This window comes from Pezoporus wallicus, unplaced genomic scaffold, assembly GCF_028554395.1.
Source record: "Pezoporus wallicus isolate ANWC-B61680 ecotype Strahan unplaced genomic scaffold, APGP_CSIRO_Pwel_v1 contig_2721, whole genome shotgun sequence".
Classification (NCBI taxonomy): Eukaryota; Metazoa; Chordata; class Aves; order Psittaciformes; family Psittacidae; genus Pezoporus; species Pezoporus wallicus.
Window position 1 is genome coordinate 517379 of NW_026642515.1, and position 24333 is coordinate 541711.

The following is a 24333-nucleotide window of genomic DNA, read 5'->3' on the forward strand; positions in this document are numbered from 1 at the left end:
TTAGAGCTTGCATATTTATTGAACAAATCCAACTAAAATAGCTAAAATACATTGGGTACTTGTAGTGCATTATTAAAGATCACATTGTTACAAAAGCCTGCGTTTTCAGCAGTACACAACTGCAACTATACATAAATGCCACAACTGCTGAATATTCTTGCTCTATATACAGCACAGTAGATGTATCTAATCTATTTGAAAATAAAATGTACAAGAAAAGGGATACAGAAAGTGGAGGAAGAAAAGAAATCTAGGAAGTGCAGTGCATGCATTGGTTAACAGTCAGAAGCTAAAACAGTTCAGAACAAGGCCTGCCCTATAAAAGGAAGAGCTAAAAGACAGAATTATATAAAAAATTAAGGTGGGCTTTCAGACTGTGTCTAACACAACAACACTCCATGAGTAGATGATACTGTTAAGTTTTGTGTTTTGTCTTGTTTTGCATTTAAAGTAGTCAGGGAGCAAGAACAAAAATGTAAAGTCTACATGTTGACTGTGGAACTGTACTCTTTCCCCTTTAGGACTTCTTCTAGAAATTTGATGTGTTTTTCTAACTATATCCCCTATTTTATGAATTTGAAGAGGACATGAAAACTTGTCCCTTTTCTAAAAAAAAGGTCTTAAAAAATAAAAAAGACAAAAATAAAAAGATATTTTTGAGAGGTTGGTGGAAAATTATTGCTCATCTTTCTCCATTAGGTGGATAGGAGTCAGAAAGAGGATTTTATGTAAATTACAGTTTTGTGATTGCTCCCACTATAACTGTATGTTTGTGAGTGGACCCTTACAGGGAATCAGTTCCTCACTTGTACACTATAAGTAGTTTCTTACCTACAGCACTGAATAAGAAAGCCACACTGAAGACACAAGTAAACAAATCAGTCCAGTCCAAAGAACAACATTCAGAAAAACAAAGTACCAACACCTTCTCAGAACATGGAAATAAAAAATAACTCCATCAGAGCTACCTTGCCAAGGAGCATATTTAAAGTCCAAAATAGCACCATTCATCAGTGTCTCAAATCCCGTGGCAGCATCACAATCACTTACCACAAGGAAACCATGAGTTTCATACTACTTCTATACATCAAAAGAGTACATGGATAAAATATTGAGATACACAGACAAACAATGAAAATAAACTACTAGTCTTGTTACATCTAAATGAAAAAAAGGGGGACTCTCAGCCTCTGCAAGAAGCAGTTTGGAACTGTGGAAATGGAGAGAGAGGTTTACCTTTTGCATGTGAGCAGTGGAGTTTGAGTAGTGGAAGACACTGCTGTGGTAGAACTAGGCCTGAGGGCCCACCTGTAATGTTTGTAAACATGGATTCACAGTGTGAAATTCTGAGAGCTTTTGCTTGAGTCAGAATGTTAAAAACTATTTTTTATGGTACATATTTGTCCACTGTTATTCTCTAAAGCAAGGCTCAGAGTCCCATAGTTTCTTCTTACACTTGATGATTTACACAGAAACAATTCCCGATATATGACACCATGACCTCATAAACTCCATACACCATATGTAACACAAATGGAGAAATTATGACTAAAAAGAGCAGAAGTGTTTGATTTTGGTGAAATGGTGTCCGTAGCCATTTACTGGAACCAGGCTTGCCCCTTCTGCCTCACTTTTTTTCTTGCGATTTACTTCTTTTGAGATGGGGAGACTTCCCTGCAGAAAGGAAAAGCAGGATTAGCTGTGCTTCAGTGAAGCCTCTTTCACTGGTGGGGCCCTCCTCCAATCCTACCTTTCCATAGTTCCCTAGCTTTAGTTCAGAAGTAAACATCTACTAAACACTGCTGGATCGATTGTAAATACCAATGCCACATGCAGCAGAGGATTGTTTAAAAACCAGCCAAGCCTTGCAGCATCTGAGAAAAGCTCTTCATCTGGGGATAAAGGAGTGTGCTCCAATACAGCCAAAATGCAGAAGAGTTGAGCCAACAACTGTCCTCCACTGCTGAACTGGAGAATTTAGACATCTGTTGCAGCTGGGGAGACCCCAACCCTCCCAGTAATGTTACAGGGGAAGAGCCACACAGAGTGACAATCTTTTCACCTCCAGCTGTACATCCTTACACTGTTCCTTAAAATTATTTTTCTCACTCCTTCCCAACCAAGCCATTTCTGTGCCCTTCATAATAGCTGGGACAGGTCACATCTAAACCTACACCTGCAGATGGTGTGTGTGCAATAGTTCTGATATACAAATATGGCTGAAAATGATCAATTACCTGTGAAGCACAGAAGGCAGACACAATGTTTCAGTGTTATGAGTTCAAAACTCATAGCTACAAAAAACAAATGGCACCAAGCCCCTTTGAAAATACAACTCAGTACCAGCTTGGGTACCCAAAAAACTGATGCTAATAAGTTTACCTATAAATTTCTATTATTACCTATAAATTCATTTGCTTGCTTTCTTAAACCCCAAGCTCTAATTTACAGTTCCACTTGGACTACAACATAAAAATGCATCTCAGCTATGAAAGGTCATATTATTATGAGAATCTTTTACGGTGTAGACCTCTCATCCTTTAAACACTATACAGCTTAAACAGCTAGCACATGCTAATAAGTGACTTCATTGAAAACTGCACTCTGAAGACTGCTGTGTGTTACTTGCCCCTAGACAAGTAAGGAGATGGTGTGCCATATCAGCCAGCTGCCTCAGATAGATTTTTATTAACCATACTTAACCATTCATTGGCTGAAGTCTATGCCTATTCAGCAAAGCATTTAACTTTTTGTTTCAGTTTAAGCCTCAGAAGGAAGCCTAAAGACTATGCCCATGCTTAAAGTACTTTGCTGACACTACATCACTATGGGATCGTAAAAAAAAAAAAAGATTGTTTAGCTAGTAATATATTGTAAATTATGGCAAAGATCTGTGGGGTTTGTGATCAAAAGATCTGAACTGAAGAGGTATTTTATTGCTTTTATTCCTAGGACATGTTTGTCATATAAGCAGAATGCTTTCAGTTTGTGTAAGAAGTTGAAGTTATCTTCTCCATGTTCAATTTCTCTGATTTGAGAGTTGTGAGTTTCTGAATTAAGAATTAAAACCAGTTTCAGAACTACCAAGAAAGTGCTATTTTCAGCAATTTTCCTTTCCTGGCTCTTCAAAGCCGTAATTTTCACTGGAATGTCTTTATTTGCTACATTTACTTGTTCTGGGAATGAAGCCACCCCATGGCTCTCCCACTGTCTTTATCAAAATTTACAGGGTAAATTCTGCTTTCAGGTAGATGAACTCCCCAAGCCCCAGGGTTCTGCGGTACACACAGCAAGGAGCAGTTTTCAGGCTGAACACAGAGTAAAATCCTTTCCTAGGGACAAATGGTGTCTTCTGTTTGGGCATCAAGAAATGGAGAAACTGAGCAGACTTCAAATGCAGAAGGGATCTGAAAATCAGGGGAAGAAATATGAGCAGAAACATACCTTGCCTTTGCTAGAGACAAATCAGGGATTTTTTTAAGAGACAATTTCAGAATGAAAATATTACATTTAAATTCTAGGGCTGCACAAACATGTTTCTTCACAGGACTTTAGAAAATTCCATCCTCATGATAATTTTTTTTTTTTTTTTCTATATTTGTTACTTGTTTATCACTACAGGATGTGAGAAGAAAACCATAACCTTACACATACAAACAGGCACACAACACAGACCAAAGGTCTGGGCAAATTTCCAAAAGCATTGTGTTGGGCAGTTCCTTTCCAGCTGTGAAAACAATTTGAGTCCTAAAATTCTGCCATACAATCACTAGATAAAAAGTCCTATATGACCCTTCTAGGTCTGGAAATAAATTGTGTTTAAGAGATGTATCCTTCTGTATTTGTTGGTCGCATGAAAACAAAAAAGCACTTTTATCTGAAATAACTTTCAAAAAATCTTTTAATTTCACTTTATTCTTTCAGTAGTACAAGCTGTTTAACATTGAGCTGTAGGACTGAGCACAGTCTGCAATCTTCTTCAGCAATTTCCCTGATTAATTGTATAGGATGTCTGAAAAAATATAGATTCCAAAGACACCCTTTTCTGTTAAGGCTGATACTCTGCTGGAAGCTGCATTGTGTGCAGCTTATATTCAAGTTGCTTTTGGAGATCAATCATAAAATAAAATTTGGACCCAGTTCTAAAAACTGATCCTTGTAAGCATATGCCAAATATCTTTTGAAGAATTATATGAAGGCTAGAAAAATGCATTTTATTTAAATAGCAGAAATACATTCACTTTAAAGGAAAAAAGTGTAATACTTTTTGACCAGTTGAGAAACAATTATCCCTTTTATAAAACTTTTTTTTTTTAAGCTATATATAGCATGAAAACATAGTTATTCATAAATCCGGTATAATGCAGCAGTTACTAACTATGCTGTACATAGTTCACAGCTTCATCCCATTGTGTCAGGAGCAACTTCGTTTAATGATTAATGACAAGTTACTGAAAGCTGCAAAGTTAGAATTTTGAATAACAATCATCTAGCCAACACAGAGCTGATTCATAAAATTAGCAAATTAATATAAATATGACCACATATTGCACATTCATTGTAATCTGGCATTGCTATCAGCATACTCAGCTGAACTTTTGAAATACGTTGAATGTTAAGAATGGCAGTGCTGCAGTATATGTTAATTTAAAGATTGGCATGCTGGCACATAAGCCTTCAAAGAGCAGGCTGCAAATATCCCAGTTATAAATTTCAGAAGTCACTTTATAAAGAAAAAGTGTGAAAAATATAGTGGTAACAAGATGAAATAGCAGTTTTGTGAACAGGGAGCTGAAGCCTAGATAATAATTGAAACATATCCAAAACAATTTTCCCTCCTTTACTTACCTGCCATTTTTTGGCCAGATTTTGTGTCATTTTAATATAAAGGAAAATAAAAAATAAAACATATACATTCTGTGGTTCTGAGTGATTGTTGCATTTGCCTACTCAAATTTCACATCCAGATTCACATTTATGAAAGCAGCAATGGTAACAAAACAAAATCTTACAAATCTGACAAGCCACATCTTCTGTATTTGTGCTGGGGTACTTGTTAGACAAAAACTGCCATGCTTTGATGCTTGTTACTCAAGCCAGGTAAAGCACAAGCAGTAAACTTAACAAAAGAAAAAGAAAACCACACCACTTTCTTCCTCTTCCTCCTCCTGCATTATCACTGACCTTTTCATCTGCACTGCTAAGAGAATTGCCAAAATCAAGCATTCAAAACTCAGACATCCAGCTTGTAAAATTATGAGACAGGCTTAAAAAAACATGAACTCCTGAAAATTAGCATGTTTTCCTTCTGGAATGTAGCCAGCAAGAGTCCATTTTCTGCAAGCTTGAAGGCTAAAAACATCATTTTAAAATGAAAGCTGAAATCTCCAGTTAACTGTCTGGCTTAAGGAGCCAGGGCTTTAAGAAAAACAGAATGCCATGAGACTTGTGATGAAATCATGAGAGCTGGGTACTCTCTTGAAGCACTCATAAAATAACATCCACTGAACTTTCACTGTGGCATACTTTTTGTTTTGTTTTGTTTTTTTAGGGTGGGGGGGTTCTTGTTTGGGGGTTTTCTCACACCCCAAAACTTTCATCTCAGTTAGTTGTTTATTAGATGAAAGAAATTACATAAATAACTTTACCTTTGGAAATCCCCCATCCAATCGGCTGGTGGGAAAGATTTTCTGGCTTACCCAGATCATTGACCTTGGTTGATAAACCTGTAGTGACACAAATATATACAATTTTTTACTAACAAAGATTCATTAAATGCAATCAACTGGTTTTCATGTGACAGACAGCATTACTAAAATGGAGATCCTAATGCCAGTTGAGCTTGGCACAGAGTTGTGTTTTATGCTCAGTACATATTTTTGAGTACCCATGACAACAAGATCTATCCCTAGAGTATTTCAACTATGGGGTTTCAACTATATATATTTCAGCTATAGGATTGTTTATGGCAATCTGCATTCAACAGGCTTTTTTAAAGGACTATAGGATGATTTTTTTAATTTTCTTTTTAAATCTCTTTAAGAAATTCTGTGTAAGAAGATGTCCATATTAATAAACTTACTGAGGATATTATACCACATGCCCATTCTCTTCTGCAAGAAGTCACTGGCAAAAGATTAACGAAGTTTACTGCCTTTGCTGATGATTGCAGGAGACAAGGGCAACACACCTTTGATAATCCTTTCACAATGAGCTGGGAACTAGAACTTACTATTTCCAAGATCATTGACACAGCTATAATTCTGTGTTAGCAGCCTGTATTTTGGACATCAAAGGAATTCTAACATGTTATAAAAGGCATACTGTAAAATAACTGGCAGCAGGATTTAATGGTTAAGGTACTGCCTATGACTGTTAGGGAAAAATTTTCCTATTGAAAAAGGGTAAGATTCAAAGCTGGCCACTGACTACAGTGGGAACTTAGAGTGAATATTTGCCAGGTTAATACATCTCAGTTACGGTGAATCTGAGCTGGAAACCGTCTGTGCTCCATTTCCTCAACTTCTGGATGAAGACCAGAGCATTTCTTCCTCTCGCTCTCATGAAACACTGAAATATTTTGCTGAAGGTACAAGTTACACACAACAATGCAGACCTGAAATTCATTTTCATGCTGGATTTTCCTCCTAGGACTTCGGAGTTTTGTGACTTGAATGCTGCACAATCCATGAATGTCAAACTGTCAGTGTTTTGAGCTCAGCATTATAAATTACACCACTCAAATTTGTTTGTACTTTGGGAATCAAAACTTGCCTTGTCACTTAAATTGCTGGTGGACGAGCTTTACTTACCTGCTTACTACAGTATTGATGTTGAAATCTGAGGAATGTTTTCATTTCTGTGGAGTTGCGTGTTGACTATTGTCACAACTGGACTAGATGTATCTTAGAGAAATTGAATCATCTTTCCAAGAGAAAATCCTGAATTCTACTATAAAGTAGAAAATTCAAAACACAGAGCCTAAGGCAGTGCCTGTTCTGATATACTCTCCCAAGATTTTCTGCAGTACAGATCACAGTGCTTTCTGCTGATTAAAGCATCAGGTTTTATTGTGTATTTTAGATTACTATATCACCTCAAACAGGACACTTAAGCTGTCTGGGTATGGTTGACATAGCAGCACATTAATTACACATCAGTTAATGTTCACATTGAACATTTGAGGCACCTGAATAAAAGACACCAAGTAACCCCTGAGCTCTCTTGTTGCTGTTTATAATCACTGATTACCCATCCTGCAACTATGCTTTGATTGTACTGTGTAGTTATAATTTTGTATGAAAAGTTATGGTGGAAAATAGTGATAGCAGTTCAGCTCTACCACAGGACATGCATGCTCAAACCAACAAAGTATACAAAAATGTGTATTTTCCTGTAGGAAGGCAGAATAAGCATCGGAATAAAGTATTATTCATTATGAGATGTATTTTCCATGGAATCTGAGATATATTCTGATTACCCTGTAGGCCTTGTCATCCTTATTAGTAATTTAATAGGAATAAAATAAGCACCTGCAACTAAATGGCAATTAAAGGACCCTCAACTTAAATTCTAAAGAATTTAGAGGGACTGCAGTTTGGGGGTTGATTTTGGAAATGGGGTAGGAGGAAAAATGTTTAAATTGTAAGATGCACTCACAACTAAGCTCCAGGGGGAAAAAAACAACCAACCAACCAACCACACAAACAAAAAAAACAAACACCAAAGCAGACCTTTATGACTACGAAAAAATGTGCAAAACACCCCAGCTATCTTTCACAGTACTTTTCTGTGGAGAAAAAAAACCAAAACACAGTAATGTCCTATTTTCTTAGTATCTCTTAAAAAACAACTACTGTGGCCAATATTGGTAGATGGTAAACACGTGGATCTGCTCGACAGCAGTAATTTTCTGATATAATTGTACTAAAGTCCTGAATTGGCAGCAAAGGATTTTTAAGTATCTGCCTTGTGAGCAATGCTGAAAGGCTGGGGAACCATGGTTTGGATCCTGGCTAAGTGGAGGAAGATTCTGCAATGGAAAGAAAATGTCCACTCAGGAATTATTGCAACTCACCAGGAGAAGGAAAAAAAAAAAAAAAAAAGGAGAAAAGAAAAGAAAAGGGAGAGAGAAAATAAAAATAAACCCATTAAAAAAAAAAAACAAACACACCCCCCCCCAAAAAAAAAAAAAAAAAAAAACAAACCACACCAAAACAAACAAACAGAGGATGTCTTGTCAGGGTACGTGCTTCATAAAATACAGAAATTACTTAGATAGTCAAATCTACTGGTAACTAGGGCATTAGAAAAACACAGCATGAACTTTTAGTCAATTACAGCTGCTCAGAACAACTTATATTAAAGTTGCAAAATGAGCTACAGAGAGAAAAAGTGGAAAGCAATGCTCCATTGAGGAGCAGGATGTAAGACTTACAACATTCCAGCTGTTTGCATGAAGTAAACACTTCTAAATAAATGCTTCCATTGATACACACCATATTTTCATTTCTTAGTACTTCCTGTGTGACTATTACGAGAACACAGGCTTGGCTTAAGAAATGAAAGCACGCGGATTCAGAACAGAATTACTGTACTTTAGGATGGACTGAAAACTAAAGTTACTGCAAGTCTATATGATGGATAAGAGTCATCTGATGACTCAAATGGATAGCCTCAGTATTTGATAATCATTAGGGAAAAAAAAAATCAAGCTAGTAAACTTCATCCATAAATTATCAGAGTGGATCACCTCTAAACATCCAACTGGCAGCATTACCATCCTTGGAAGCATTCCTTCCTGGCAGAGCATGTGATATGCAAACCCATTCACTCCCACCTTGAGAAGTCAGGTGGAAAAGAAACCCACTGATTTGGGAAGTGCCATCTGAAGCAGTGTTCTACAACAGCAAGCAATTTTGCCTGAAACGTCAAGGACAACTTAGAATGGGGAATTATGATCTATGAAGAATATGCTTTCAATTATTTTGCTTCTGTTCTCTTGAAAACATACAAATAATAAAAACTGAGATTAAAAATCAGAAAAAACTAAGGTGGAGAAAAAGAAATGCCTAAATAGAGTAAATAGCATTTACCGGCTCTTTCTGGATCTTACAGAACTACTTACTGTTACTAAACCAGAAAGATTTCTGCAGTAGACCCTTCTTTTCCCCTCTGCCCAACAAACCAAGATACTTTACTGCTAGCAAAGGCTCTGTTTAATCAGCATTTCAAGACTCCAAGGCCTATTCCTCCATTTTAAGCCTCTGTAACAGTAATAGTAGGAGAGGACAAACTTTTGCCCAGCTTTAAAACAGATGCATAAAATAATTTGAACAGACCTGAACTAAATCTACCTTATCAGTCACATTAAAATGATAAAATTCTTGCTACCCACTCTTCATTCCTACTCATTAACAGCATTTTTCAAATATTTAGATACATCCATCAAAACAAACAAAATTAAAAAAAAACACAGAAATTTAAGGCATTAAATTAATAAAATGAACAAATTCCTGTTAATCATCCCCAAGGTTATTACAGTTAAGAAAACAGCAAGAAAGACCACAGAGTTACTTTTTTGCTGTTGTTTTTCCATGTGGATGACAACTGAATTCCTGTTCATCAAGTCTCGTTCAAGACTTAACAGGAATTAAATTCAACTGCAGTCTGGATTTCCAAAATACAAGAGGAAGACCAACTGCCCTGAGAACATCAGTAACCACCTTTTGAGAAATTTCAGATAATTTCTTTATTATATAAACCAATTTGGGGTGGGGTGGGAGGGAGAGAGAAAACAAAAAGGAAATTATGACAAGTACCAATTCTGAATAAAAGGTTACCATCTCCAGTAATTCTATACTACCCTACCTAGGACAGCAGAAAAGAAAAAGAAAATAAAACCAAAAAGCTTTACTGTATGGATTAGCAGTCTAACGGCAGACACAGATGTCCATGTGCTGAGGAAAAGCGGAGTAAAATGATACAGGTTTGTGCTACAGAGAATGAAAGGGGCATGCTTTCCCCCTCTGCAGCACTAAGACTGTGCTTGGGCTGTTGTAAGGTCTAGTAGCCCTTTGTGTCTGTAGTGCCTAATCCACCATGTTCTCCTGGAGATGGGCTGTATAGCTGGACAAATAGAGCTGTGTACCTCCTGTATTTCTTTGAAGTACTTCGGGAATTTTTCACCACCATTGCTCTGTGTTGCAATGACACAAATCAATGGTATTGCAGGCCATAGAGGAAAAGTTGTATATTATTTCCTTTGAAGCTGGTCTCAGCATCATTGGAAGTGTCCAGAAGAATTTCTTTGAAATGAAGCCCCGATGCACTTTCTTTTGCAGTAAAATACAAGTTTCCTTTTAAGTGGAAACAGTTATAACTGTTCAATTTTTTAAAAAGTTTCTTAGTTACCAGCTAGAGTGTTAGTGCCTTTTCCCAGCCCATTCTGCCTATCTCTATCCCTCAAATGCCTCCCACTCCAGCAAAACATTCTCTTTGTAACCAGTTACCCACCATCACAATTCGGAGGCATAAGCAGAAAATTTTACTGCACTAGTGCTTGAAGACCAACTAAATGATTCTGCTAAAAAAAGCTAACTCATTTTAAACAAAACCGGAAGGAAAGTTTGTGCTAGGATCAATATATTTACTTAAGTGCAACTGGTAAACTAATGCTTCCATCTGCAGTTGTTTAATGCTGTTTGGGGAACATTTTGAAAACATGCAATGATAATGTCCGCTGTGCTCCAAACGCAGTTCACAGGATTTAATACATACAGTAACTGTGAGCTGCATGGTTGCTGCTACACAAATTTGGTTGGGTGGCAGTCTGCTATCAATCTACTTTGTCCTGTGATTCTTCTGGATAGGCCAATGACAGGCTACATCGAATGCTCATCATGGCTCCTTATTTCAAAGAGCCATTGAAGTTCTGATGAACATCTGGTATCTTTAAGAAGCTGTACTCACAATCAAATGCTGTTGTGATGGGCTGACTCTGTAACAGGCTCAGCAAAGAAGCTTTCCCTATTGAAACATCAGAAACCACAACTTGCCCAAGTTAAAATGCAACTTAATTACCTTGGTTTAATTATTCAAAAATACTGTGAACATGTGGTTTAGCAGGTGTGCGGCCTGCCAACTTTGTGACTTTGCTTTTTTTGTGTGGCTGTCCCATCACAAGTCTGAGCCTCTTGTTGAACTACAGTAACAGTTATCCCAAATAACCTGTCTTCGTGTCTTCAGTACACTGTCAGGGCAGCAGATATTTCTACCTCTTCAGTTTTCCACATCCATGCAGTGGTGTTCAAAATTTGAGAGGGTGGGCAGGCATGAGGAGGATCATTTACAATCATTTCACTTGGATAATACCACACAGCAAATAAAGGTAGATAAATGATTTAAGAGAAATGATGAAGATTTATGCAATCGTTCTCCTGGCTGGGATTGCTCCAAGTGGCTCACCTTCGTGAGGTGATGCTTTACCTGTCATTACTGTAATAATTAACATATGGCAGTGTATCAGAACACAGCAGGAAAACTGCACACCTGAACTTGCTTTTGACTTTTGTGTATCAGCATCTGTTGCTGGCTCTGCTTTTTCATGGGGAAGGTATTACTGCTACTTTTTCTTCCTTCCCATATGATGACTCAAACTCACAACCACATAGAGATGAAAAAGCCTAAATGAGACAAGTATGCTTTTTCTTGCATTCCTCTCTCCATGCTGCACATGAATTAGCAAATTTATTCATCAGGTTTTTTTGCAGTCCTTGTTCATCACTTCTTTAATTTTTATCAGTCTCACAGAATAGGATCAGTCTCACATCATAGGATGTCATCTGCTCCTTCCCTACACAACACTTCCCCTACACAACACTTGGAAGCTGTTTTTATAGATTTTAAGTACAAAACTTCTCATATAAGCCCATCTTCATCCATTGTTTCTTTCATTGTTCTTGAAGCATCTATGATCCAAGTTACACTGAAGTGTCTGCTCCTATGTAGTCTCCTCATTACCAGCTTTTCACTCCTGTCCTCATCCATACTACACAAGTATACATTGCATCTTTTATGTATGTACTTACAATGTCCCATGACACATATAAGAAAATTGTGCTAAAATATGCTTTTATGACTAATGGTATCTACTACTACACAGATCCTTGCTGCAGGAAAGGATGCTGGTTAATTTTAAGCACTTGGAGCAGGCACATTTTTCCAAGTCAATTATATATCTATTAGCCTCTGAAACTGCGCAAGTATGGTGCTGAGGAGGAGAAAAACACAAGTTAATCTAACTTGAGTATATAGTTAGCACACTCCTGACAAGTCCTTTAGGTGGTAAGAACCTTCAAGAGACTTTACCTGTCTTCTGGCAAACATGACTGTATGAGGTTATTCATAGAAGACACTTTCTTTTCCCTGGGAATCATCCCCACATCACCTGAGTGTAATACAATTTCTAAGCAGAATGATCAATTTGCACTTTTCTGCACTAGTCAGAATGAATCTTGCTTGTGTGCTACAAGTGCTCTCATGATGTTTTTTTACTTCATTAATATGCAAAACCATTGCAAAACTATTTACCACGCATATGAAGAGTAAGAGAGAAAGAAATCAAGTGGTATATTGTGAACGTTGTCAAAAAAGCTCATCAACTTCTCACTGAATTAATGAATTTAACAAAGATACTCATTAGCAGTGTATCACACTCCTTGAAAGGAAAAGAAATGCTATTCTAGAACAATAATAAGAAACACGATACATGGAAAATTCCGTTAACCTATAAAATGGATGCAAACTACTTTATTTCACCAGTAAATTTCAGTGCATGGATATGAAATTGTGAAACACTGCAGAAATCAAAATAACTGAACAAGCCCTCCGTAAAACCAAATTCGACACCCAGTGCAACCCAGCACCTTTTCCACTTCATTTTGTTTCCCTCTGAACTGCAATGGTAGCTTTTGTTGTTACTTAGCATGCACACACAGAAAGACAACCATAATAAGCCTGAGAATTAAAGAGTTTTCAGTTACACAGGATTTTGCAATTTGCTCTTCAAATGCAATAAGGTAATGAAAAGTTTAATTAGTAACTATTTGTGTCTACTCCTAATAGCAACTGCAAAACAAGTCTCTTGTTACAAAGTCAGGTGAACACACAGGGTGGGAGCAAAATTCAGGACCAAAGGCTGCATAGTTAAGTTCTTCAGGAGTTTCATACCCAACACTGAGAAGGAAGTAAAGACACATGGTCACAGGCTAACCAAAATGTCCATTAAGCCAGTCTCCTCACTCCACCAAGTTTTGGTCTTAAGGCAGGAACAGTGGCCAGTAGGTGAATCCTGAAGAAAGAATAAGAACAGAGACAGCCCAGAATAATACTTCTCCTGTGTGCTCTCCCAGTTCCCTGCTTCCATTTTTGGGGGTATACAAAATGTATACACCAGGCTCACTTCCAAAACACATTTAATTTTTTTAATTTCCTATAAATTTTCTAAGTTAATAACCTGAATACTGTAACTTATAGTAGACTTAGTATACTGCTTTGGACTAAAACTGTATTGTTTGTTTAATTTTGTTTAAATTTCTCACACATACCAGAAAGATGACTAGAAATCCAACAAGCGATGCTGTTCCCCAAGTGGCGGCAAGCTCACTGCCTTTGCTGACTGCTTTCCTGCAGAGCCCAGCCAGGAAAGCCTTTCCCCCCATGAGATGCCAGCCTCTTGCCCAATCAGTGTATTTCAGGCAAGTATTAGAAGCACAAGCAGTATTCTTGGAAATGGGAGACAAATCCACACTGTACAGCCAGTACTTACCTCATTAAAAGGGATGTAATGACCACAGCTGATGATACTGTAATGGGTGCTTGAAAGCATTATGGAACATTCATCTGCAGCCACCATATTACCAGCATCTACAATCACTTAATGTAGCTCAACTGCTACTCCAAATACAATACCACAAACTATATCATGAATGTTCTGCAGACTGAAAGTAATAAAGTGAGTTCTCGGACTCATGTAACGAGGAGACACATGGGAAAACAACTTTTCCTGCCAAGTACTGCTTCTGGGTTTTGTTCACATTGATTACTTAGCTGAGAAACTAAGGGTAGGGACATTTACCAATATTTCCATAGGATTTTCTTCTGCCATCAGGAATAGAGTTATTTAAACTCACACTCTTCAATGATGGAGATATTACCACAGTTACAGTCATGTTATAACAAAGAAAGAAAATTTGTTCTCCTCTAGCTTATTCTTTTGAGTAGCTCTATAATGCCAACGTGTGCCTTCTACACATCAGTGCTGTAAGAACCCAGGAGTTATTCTGATAATGTACATATTAAGCTGAGGCTTATACCACCTTTGGTGATCTCTCAACTTTTTTCAATGTAGTCCCACACAGGTATGCTATGCTATTAGAAAGATGGTAAGGTTAATGTTAACAAAATTAATCCAGAAACATTCCTTCCTGAAGGATGAGAAATCACCACCCATTCTGATGTTGGTTTGGCATTTTGGGTGGTTTTGGGTTTTTTTGGGGGGTGGAGGGAAGTTGGTGGGGATTTTGATGCCATATTTGCAGAAGGAAACATCAGGAGTCCTCCCAGGAACATCTACATAGGGTTTCATTCAGTAGTGCTACTCTGAATTTGCCAGACCAACAGTTTGAATTGAATTTCATGTAACACTCAAACAGTGATTCATAGTATTATTCTACATCAAGCATTTGAAAAGAATATTTTTGCACCTTTCCAGATTGCACCCTCAACCAATTTGGTTTAATGAGGTGAATAAATATTTGAAATAAAAACAAAATACAAATATTCAAAAATATTTTTATTGAAATATCCTGTCCCAGTCAATGATAGCAACTGAATTATGTTAATTAAGTTATTCTAGGGTTACTAAGTGTAGTCCCTCTCCCCTCTCTTTAGCCATACACACAAGGACCACAGCTCAGTTGCAGGGAAGCAGCTTTCTGATGGAAAAGAAAAAAAAAAGAAGAAAAAAAAAGAAAATTGTTTTGAGATCCCAGTGACCAATGTCATGACTGTAGTATTACAAGGTGTAGTTTAATTCTTACTTCTGATTTTTGAAGATTTCAGACTTTGTGAAAAAAGCTTGTTAAAGTTTTGTCCTGGCCAAACCATTACATAAACCTCCAATCCTGTGTGTCAACACAGTTCTGTTCAGGTGCTTATTTACAGAATTTTAGCAGCCAAAACAAGCATGTTTGTGACTGGGTATAAACACACATATACAGAGCTTTTGTCTTTCCAACATGTATATGAACTGTACCACTGAAATATCCACAGTATCTACAGCTTTGGACAAAAAATAGCTTGTCCTTCAAATTTTTCTGGTCAGAATCAAGTAAAGATGTTTTTTTTTTCCTGTGCAGTTGAACATCTGAATTGTCAGAAGTATGGCAAAAGTTAATTATATTTCTGCTTATTTATTTTCTAAGCTGGAAAGGCTTTTAATTCACCCGAAGTTCAGGACCCAAGCAGCACTGAGCAAACTTCACCGAATGTATTCTTCATGCACAGTATGTAAGCATAATAAAAAAGCACAATATATACATTCCTGCTTAGCTTTCATCCCTCTCAATTATTTCTCTTGACCAAATCCTGCCCATGGCTACACATGAACAGAAGATGATCTAACAGATCTAGAGCAGTTCTCAACTATCCTAAAGGAGATTCCAGTTCCAGTACCAGTCTCAATGATCAACAAAGAAGGACATAATGTTTCATCCTACTATGTAGTTCTTCTTATTCCTCAGGGCATATAAAAGGCTCAAATAATGCCTGGCTCTGTCAGACCAAAATGAGACCAATATGACACTCCATTCTCCACAGATAACCCTAAAGTTAGGAATGGGTATTCCAAATAAAGTGAAGTCATTGTAAGGGCACAGAGTATTATAGAATGTGTAAGGATAGCATATGACTCATTGGAAAAAGGTTTGCAATGGCTAAACTAGGACAAAATCTTAAATATAAGCTTTGCCTCATAAATATCTTCACCTAATTTAAATAACATTATGTATTTCCCTATGAACTGCAAAAAAAAGAAAGAAATGGGATGGTGATCTTTTATTTTTTTTCCTTCAACCAAAGACAGGTTCTCACTTCTCTCTGACTTAATGAAGAAAACCTTTTCCCCCAACTGTTTTCCTTCCAAAAGGCCATAATCCCATTTTCCTCTTTTTTTTTCCCCCAAGAAAGACTAGAAAGTGCAGAGAACGCAAATGGTAGAATAACCTCAAAACTGATACAGTTCAGACAAGGATATGCCACAGGAAGTGTTCGACCCAAATGACCTCCTTCAGGGGCCTTTTTCCTTTGGGATGACACAGCACAACACCTAGCCTAGAGATACTACACCACTTGCACTTAAGAAGAAAGTCATCAAAATTCTGATAAATCAGAATTAAACTAATGAGCTACTCCAGAATATCTTCTGTAAATTTTCAGGTAGGTCAAAATTAAATTATTAAGGACGTATTTGTTTAGTGGTACACACTTTTATTAGTGTTACTGGTTTAAATTCCTTAGTATTTCTACTGCAAACTCCCAGAACTAAGCCTGACTTACAGAAATTATCTGCAATGCAGGCAAGATAAGAGGACACACCTGAGTGTTTTAGAAGCAAACAGACCACTTTGTCAGATGTATAAAATATCTTAGATTACTTTCTTTAAAACAAAACATTGACCATTTAAAAAAAAAAAAGAGCCTTTCCTTGTTTTGCTAAAACTCTTCGACATCACAGAAAATGGAAATTAAAGACTTTTTTACTCTCACTTTTCTGAAAAAAATCCTTTATTTCAATGACTGGATGACACTGGCCAAATCAATTTTAAAACTTTCTTTTTTTTTTTCTTTTCAGTTAGAACTTTTTTTCCTTAATTAGCACTAAAATCTAAATTTGTATTTTATGATATTCAGCGCTTTCCATGAAGGTGGTATACACAAATTCTAGCATTTCAAAGAAAAATAGCAATAAAAATCACCTTATGAATTTATACATTGCACAGAAATATAAAAGGTTCTTTTTCTCTTTATGGTGCCACTTAAAGAAGTGTATTATACAAAAGGAAGGGCAGATCCTCAAATGGCAGCTGCTCTTGTGTAAAATGGCTCAAAATGTCCACAACTTAAATTTTAAGACAAATAGAAAGTACACCCTTCTGCATTTCTATTTCTTTTTAAATTATTGATGATATTATTATAAAGCCCCAAGGAAGATTAATTAACCAGGTATGAGGGAATCCTAATTCCAAGTCTAGGAAAACTAGCATTGAAAACTAGCCTGCTAAGTTATTTGCTTTTAATTGTAAGCAGTTTAAGAAGCATTTTATGGAATAAGTAAGACAGTAAACTTAAATAATTCACTTGTCCTCACTTAACAAATTTATTCTAGTCACTCTTAATTCTACTGTAATCATAACTAAATAATTAATGCTTTTTCCATTTAGCAAAGGAATAAAACATGCCATTTGTCCCCATTTTTTTAAGGTTTGATTCAGCCTGGTGAAAAATAACAGCAAAATTTTCACTGGCCAGTGAGAATAGAATAGAGCCTTTGCCTATGCTGTATGTATTAAAAACAAGGTAAGCACTTTTACAATCATGTATTTCAGTGTAGAAAGTATTGATATGTAAGGAAGTTTTCTTGCAAACCAGAATGGTTAGACACTTGCAATAAATAGAAGAAATATGCCAGACAAGTGCATCCACTACTGCAAAGAAAGTATGTCAGTGGTTTGACTTAAAATGACATTCAGTGTTACTGTGCCAAAAGTGAAAGAAAGGGAAAAAAGGGTGGGGTAGGGGAAAAGATTCTGCCAACTATCACATATTAAGCAACCTTGCAAGCTGGGCAAGTCTTTTTTATATTGACAATTACAGTCACAAAAAAGGTGGAATTAGGCCTTTTCGTAACAAATCAAAAACTTTTCAAAACCAGCCAAGTGAGATTTTTACTTATGTTTCACTGCAAAAAAAACAGGACTAGACAGGTAGATAACTATATTTTATATTCTTTTGGATAGTTCTAAGTTGCATTGTAAGTTTAAACCACGACACTGGCCCAGACACTGACTTTACAAAACTGATTTCCTTGACTACTACAGGAGCCTTGCTAAATTTACAGAACCATCTACTGGTAAAAATCGCTATTTTATGCCTAACTAAAAATAATCTTTTATTCCATAGATAGGTATATATTGCAAATAACAGCCTGCATATAATCTAAAAATGTGGGCTGATAGTCACCTTGGTGTTGGTAGGAAAAGTTGCTTTATACAATATTCCACAATTGTGTGAACAAAATGTATTTTAACATGATTTCTATTCACAGTTTCAGTGAATCATTTCCCTTTTAATTCCCCACACCCAACTATTCATTTATATACAGATAAGCAAAGCACTTTGATGAAAGTAGGTTCCAGAATAGACTAAAACTCCAGAATGTGCAAGTTTATTTTTGCAGATAGGAATGATATAAAACAAGGAACCAAAAAGGAAAAAAACTTTTATAATGAAGTATTGCTTATTTTAAGCATCCTTCTATTCCTCCTCCCCCAAATCAAAACAACCCCAAGGAACCAGACAAGAACATAATTAATGAAATTAATGTAACATAATCTTAGTATGCCCCCCGAGAACCTCACACTTCAGAAAATAGTCTAAGCTAATGTATACTCTGTGCAATGCTACGTAAGACAAGCTGTTGCCCCATATAAATCAACAGATTTTTGACCATGGTATTATCACATAGCACCCAAAATATATTACATTTTTATCAGTGTATGCTTCAGTGATACTTCTACCTTCAGTCAAGAATGTTTTATGACTACACATCATATAAACTAATTCTGCTTACTTTGTGTACTACTGTGAAAACCAATTTTCTTTAGCTTGCTGATTCCAAGACAGTCCTTCTCAGGAATACCATATTTAGAGAATATTTAGATGTAGAATGTTTTATCGTTTTAATTAGGTAGCTGTCAGCAATAGCATAACAAATTGACTTTAATCAGTAAAAATATGAACACAATTTGCACTGAAGGAAACGGGTTATTGTTGAATATGCCCCATCCCTGGAAGTGTCCAAGGCCAGGTTGGATGGGACTTTGAGCAATCTGGTCTAGTGGAAGGTGCCCCTGCCCATGGCAGGGGTGTTGGAAGTAGGTGAGGTTTAAGGTCCCTTCCAACACAAACCAGTCTATGAATATTGAAAAATAAATACATTCCAACTTATTGACTTTTGTGTAAGTATGTTCAGTTAGGCTCAGGCCTAGGCACTTTTTCTGAAGCAGATTTGTATCATAGAATCATAGAATAGTTAGGGTTGGAAAGGACCTTAAAATCATCTAGTGAAGAAAGGCTAACCTTCTGAAAAAATTACCAAACAAGAAAATTTAGTTTGCATCTTATATACTTCCCTGATAGATTAACATTAAACCTGCCTCACTTACTAAGTGCAATGATCTATCTCTTCTTTTAGGGATGAAGGTGTCAGGGTTGAAATTATGGGGTAGTGTTTTGTCTGCATGTATTCCTACATGTGTTATGATGTGTATTTTTCACAGGAAAACATTTCATCTAAACATTTCTTGTTTCAATTAAATAAGCCTTACTGCACAAAGAGGGATTTCAGATTTTTATTCAAATAAAAGCAAGAATATCAAAGACCCGACATATGGAAGTTTTCAGAGTACATCAGTCATCGTATGGCTAATCCCCATTGCCTCAAAGAATAAGTCTTATAAAGGTCATATTTATAAATGTGTATTGGGAATGGGGAAAGAAGGTTTATATTTATAAAATAATATTGAATCTTTGCTAAAGCAACTAATTCTTACCATTTTTTGATTCTGTTAAGTCTTGGGGCTGCAGTTTCTCTCAAGTAGCACAAGGAGAACAATCTGAAAACAATTTAGAAATAAAAAATGAAAAAAAGAAGTAATTCCAACTGTTGCAATATTTAATAGGTTGGTTTTTTTTTGCCAGCATAACAGGGGGTGAGCCAAGTATAAGCTTTAGTGGGTAAGATTTAAGTCATGCAAATTATTCTAACCACATGTATGTTTATATGTCATGTGTCTGCACTTCAGTGGTCTGTAGGCTTAAATATAAGACAAAGAAATCCCTGGTATCTGGATTTCCAGAACTCTTAAGCTATTCTTAGAGCTGGGCAGATCTCTGAAAAGCCCTATACCTAATGGTTAACAGACCCAAAAATCAGACAAAAAGACAAAACCCCATCACCCTGTGCTTACTGTAAAGGTGGTCCATTGTTCCCAGACATACTCCAAAGTGTGCTTTTTTGCAATGACAAAACAAGCGTAATAGCGTCAGGCTTTCACAATGTTATGGCCCAGTGAGTAGGTATTTTTGGAATGGCACTGCATTACATAACCTCCGGTTTTCTCTCTCTCCTTATCCCATACACCCTACTATTTTAAATAGGCAGAAGAAAAATTAAAAAAAAAAAAAAAAAAAAAAGTAAGTTGGCCCTTCCTCATTTAAATGATATCTTAAATTACAGCTGTCTTAACTGACCAAATTTGTAGCATACCTCTAGTTTTTCATATACTGACAAAAACTAAAGTTCTCCCCTACTGATTATACATGTCTTACCTACAGTGTGTATATATGAAATATGATTAGGTATGAGTCATATGTTTACATTCAAATACATGCTACATATTGTATTTAAAACTGCAAACTCTTATCTATAAATGTATAGAGAAATGTCTGAAAAAAAGCACATCATTAAACATTCACCAAAACACACTTGGTTTTGATTATTTTTTTTTCCTTAAAAGAAGTACCCCAAATTTAACTGCTGTACACGCAAAAACGCAAAAAGCTGTTGCAAGAATGACTGCTTTCTAAAAATAAAGCCCAGCAGCCTGAGAGGAATCAGTGTCAGGGAGGAGAAGAGGGAGATTCGTTTTACAAGGGAGAAGATGAGAGATTAAAAACCAATCCTAGAGTCATGCATGCATGCTAAAAAAGCCAAGTGCATTAGGTTCAAAAATGCATTTTGGCGTTTGTGGAGTGCAAAACCAAGGAAAAGGAAACCCTTAAAACAAAATGAAACAAAACCAAACAACGAAACAAAAAAAAACAAAACACTTCTCATCTCCCATTTTATGTGTGCAGAAAAATGCCCAGCCTAGAAATCCATCCTAAAAGCATAAAGACAAGGAGTTAAATACATATGCTGCACGTTTTCTCATCTTCTTTAAGAAAGCTTGTTTGGAAATGTGCACCGACAGGGAGGAAAGGCAAGCTGCTGTCCAGCTAAGTAAGGGCAAAAGGAAATTAAAAGAAACAAAGAAAGAGAAGATTAATAATAATTAAAAAAACCAACAATCTGTGTATTGGAATTGCATATACTTACAGACAAAAGCCCCCGCTCCCTGCTCACTTTCTGTCCTTTCTACATGATCTGAAACAAATGTGGATTAAAAAAGGGCAGCATCCTACAGAAGGGAATTTACAGTTGGGGGAGTGGAGAGAGGGTAGGGGGTGTGGGGAAGAATGACTGCACCTCTTCTAAAGTGCAGCCTAGGAGAAAAAAAGAAAAAGGGGTGGGGGTGGCTGGGGGAAAATCTCTGTCTTCCCCCCACCCCGACTGGGGTTTGGTTGCCAGCTCTGGTTATACTGAACAATGAGCTAATTCTGATGGCAGCTGGCCGGCCGCCAGCTCTCCCCCCTCCCGCCCATTCCCTCCTTACACATACAAGCTCCCCCCGCCTCCCCCAGACCGCCGCTGCAGCACCAGACTGCTTAGTCGGCAATAATCCGCAGTCCCGCGTCCCCCCCTCGCCGTCTGGGAGCCGGGGCAGCGTCCGCGCTCGGCTGGGCAGCGCCGGAGGTTGAAGGGGGCTGTGGGGAGCGACGGGGCGGGTCGCAGCTGTCCCCCCGCGCAGGCGGCGGTCGACCGCTGAGGAGCGGGGAGGGAGAAGGAAGGAAAAAGGAGGGAACAGCCACATACTGTAATAATAACCCTCCGGCAGCAGCAGCAAAGGGCATTTGAGGAGAAGAGGATGGAGGCGGAGGTGGTTGCCTGCGCCTGCGCCTGCCTGGGAGGGAGGAAAATGGTGGGCGGGGGAGGAGAGGGAGCTGCACTACAGGCGGGACAGGCCGCCGGCGGTGAGGGTAGGTGCGGAGTGTCCGCCCGGGGCTAGCTCGCTTCCCCGGCAGCTCCCAGGGCCACCGAGGACCGAAGCAGGACCCGGGAGGGAGGGCAGAGCGGTGGAATGCCGGGCGGTGAGATCACTCAGACGGGGACCGGGCTCGTCCTGGTCCCGCGCGGTGGGCAGTCACAGGCATTGTGAGGGCACCTCGCCCCATCGGCGGCCTCGGTTCCGGCCGGGGAACACAGGGCGAGGGGTGGAATTAGCCAGAAGTTGTGAAGTGTTCAGCTGCACAGGCACCGGGGAAATGGGGCAGCGTGGGAGCACTGCTGCTCTGCTGATGAAGAGCGACAGAGGTAGAACGCTGCTGCACAGTGGCACTCCCTTAAAATTCTAGGCAGGGTTATATGGCCAAAAGAGAAACAAGGGGTAATAAGTAGATTCCCTGCTACCTGGCAGCATATCTCGAACCCTGTGTTCAGTTCTGGGCCTCTCACTGCAAGAGACACATTGTACAAGAGAGGTGGTGGAGTGGGTCCAGAGAAAGGCAATGGAGCTGATGCAGAGCCTGGAGCACGAGTATGATGGAGAAAGGCTGAGGCACCTGGGAATGTTTAGTCTGGAGAAGAGAAGATTCGGGGGGGGGGGGCTTATTGCTCTCTACAACTACCTGAAAGCCGGTTGTAGTGAGGTGTGGATCGGTCTCCCAAGTAACAAGTGGCCTCAAGCTGCACCAGGGGAGGTTTAAATTGGATATTAGGAGATATTTCTTCACAGAGAGGGAGATCAGGCATCGGTACAGACTACCCAGGGAAGTGGTGGAATCACTGTCCCTGGAAGTATTCAAAAACTGTATAGATGAGGCCCTCAGTGATATGGTTTAGTGGTGGTCTTGGCAGTCCTGGGGTAATGGTTGGGCTTGATGGTCTTAAAGGTCTTTTCCAACCGAGTTGATTCTAATATTCTAGGTTTAGGTACCTTTCTCAAGGTTGAAATTCTAGAGGCAAGGGTGATTAAAATGGTATGAAATTGTACATGCTGTAGGCTAAAAGAATCATAGATTGGGTTGGGTTGGAAAGGACCTTAGAGATCATTTAGTTCCAACCTACCAGCCACCTGCAGAGACAGCCACCAGACACACTGGTAGCAGAGGATGCTTAGGAGGTTAAGCGCTCTCTCTTAGGCCTAGATTTTGAGCAGCTAACCTTGTTTTTCAGATTCACTTTCATTTAACTCCCTATGAAATTGCATATTTTTGTGGTCCACATAGGAATTTCCGTTTGTTGAGTGGAACTGACCTGCTAGCATGTCTCTGTACCTTCCTGCACAGCTACTGTATCTCTGGGAATGCTTTGCAAGCCTGTCAGTTTAAAGGAAAGTTTGGCAGCTGGAAGGGAGAATGTGAGATGTAAGTAGACCCTGTTATTTAAACCCCTGGTGAACTGCAATAGTAATTCTAACTTCGGTGCATTAGAATCAGAACATTAGCCTCAGAAAGTTACTGCTGCTTGTGTCTCCTCCTGTCTGTCTTCCACAGGTTGTCACTGATCAACTGATAGGAGTGAAGCACGTTAGAGGTTGTACATTTAAACTTTGAGATAGTGATACTTTTGCTGAATAACAGATACTGGCCCAGTGCAGGTAGCAGCCCTTCACATATGCTCCAGTAAAAGTAATGTTTTCCCTTTGGCTTAAGTTTATGTTCTAACCTGGGGAAAATGCGTCCTAGCTGGTAAATCAGTTGTAGAGGTTTCACACTGGGGAATGAAACTAGATACCAAAGGCGTAACTGGGATAGGTGAAAGCTTGCATTAATGAAGCCTCTGAGAACCTGAAGTGGGCAATGCTGTCATCCAGCCTTGAGGGGACAGGCAAAGATTTTAGGGATCTTTGGCAAAATGATGGCAGCACTAAATTGCAGTTACAATTAAAGCTTTATATTCTTACCAGGGTATTATGATTAGAATGGCACGAAGTTTCTACAAGCAGAATCCATAAAGTACAACCTATAAATAGTATAATATGGAATTTATAGTACAACTTAACTTAAAATTTCTCACCACCTAGATCCTATCTTAACCCATAACTTCTAATCACCCAGACCCTTTGCAGATAGGGTCAGATCTTAGTGCATTGTTTGCAGTATCAGTATAAT

General features: G+C 38.2%; 1 protein-coding gene across 4 annotated transcripts; it reads right to left on the reverse strand.

Moving 5' to 3' along the window:
• NREP (neuronal regeneration related protein) lies at positions 1 to 21974 on the reverse strand. Of its 4 annotated transcripts, none has more exons than XM_057430861.1 (5): positions 21821 to 21974; positions 21440 to 21487; positions 19893 to 19955; positions 5649 to 5726; positions 1 to 1674 (listed from the first exon to the last, which is right to left on the reverse strand). In XM_057430861.1, the coding sequence occupies exons 3-5, from the start codon at positions 19893 to 19895 to the stop codon at positions 1549 to 1551; spliced, it is 207 nt and encodes a 68-aa protein (XP_057286844.1). In that variant the 5' UTR covers positions 19896 to 19955; positions 21440 to 21487; positions 21821 to 21974; the 3' UTR covers positions 1 to 1548. The 4 variants fall into 4 exon arrangements, with proteins under 4 accessions (XP_057286844.1, XP_057286842.1, XP_057286843.1 ...); XM_057430859.1 differs by lacking the exon at positions 21821 to 21974 and adding an exon at positions 21777 to 21795; XM_057430860.1 differs by lacking the exon at positions 21821 to 21974 and adding an exon at positions 21590 to 21693.
• Positions 21975 to 24333: the final 2359 nt, after the last annotated feature.

Coding starts and splice junctions, on each gene's coding strand:
- NREP (XM_057430861.1), bottom strand. Junction 1,675..5,648: donor TGGATGGGGGATTTCCAAAG/GTAAAGTTATTT, acceptor TCCTTTCTGCAG/GGAAGTCTCCCCATCTCAAA.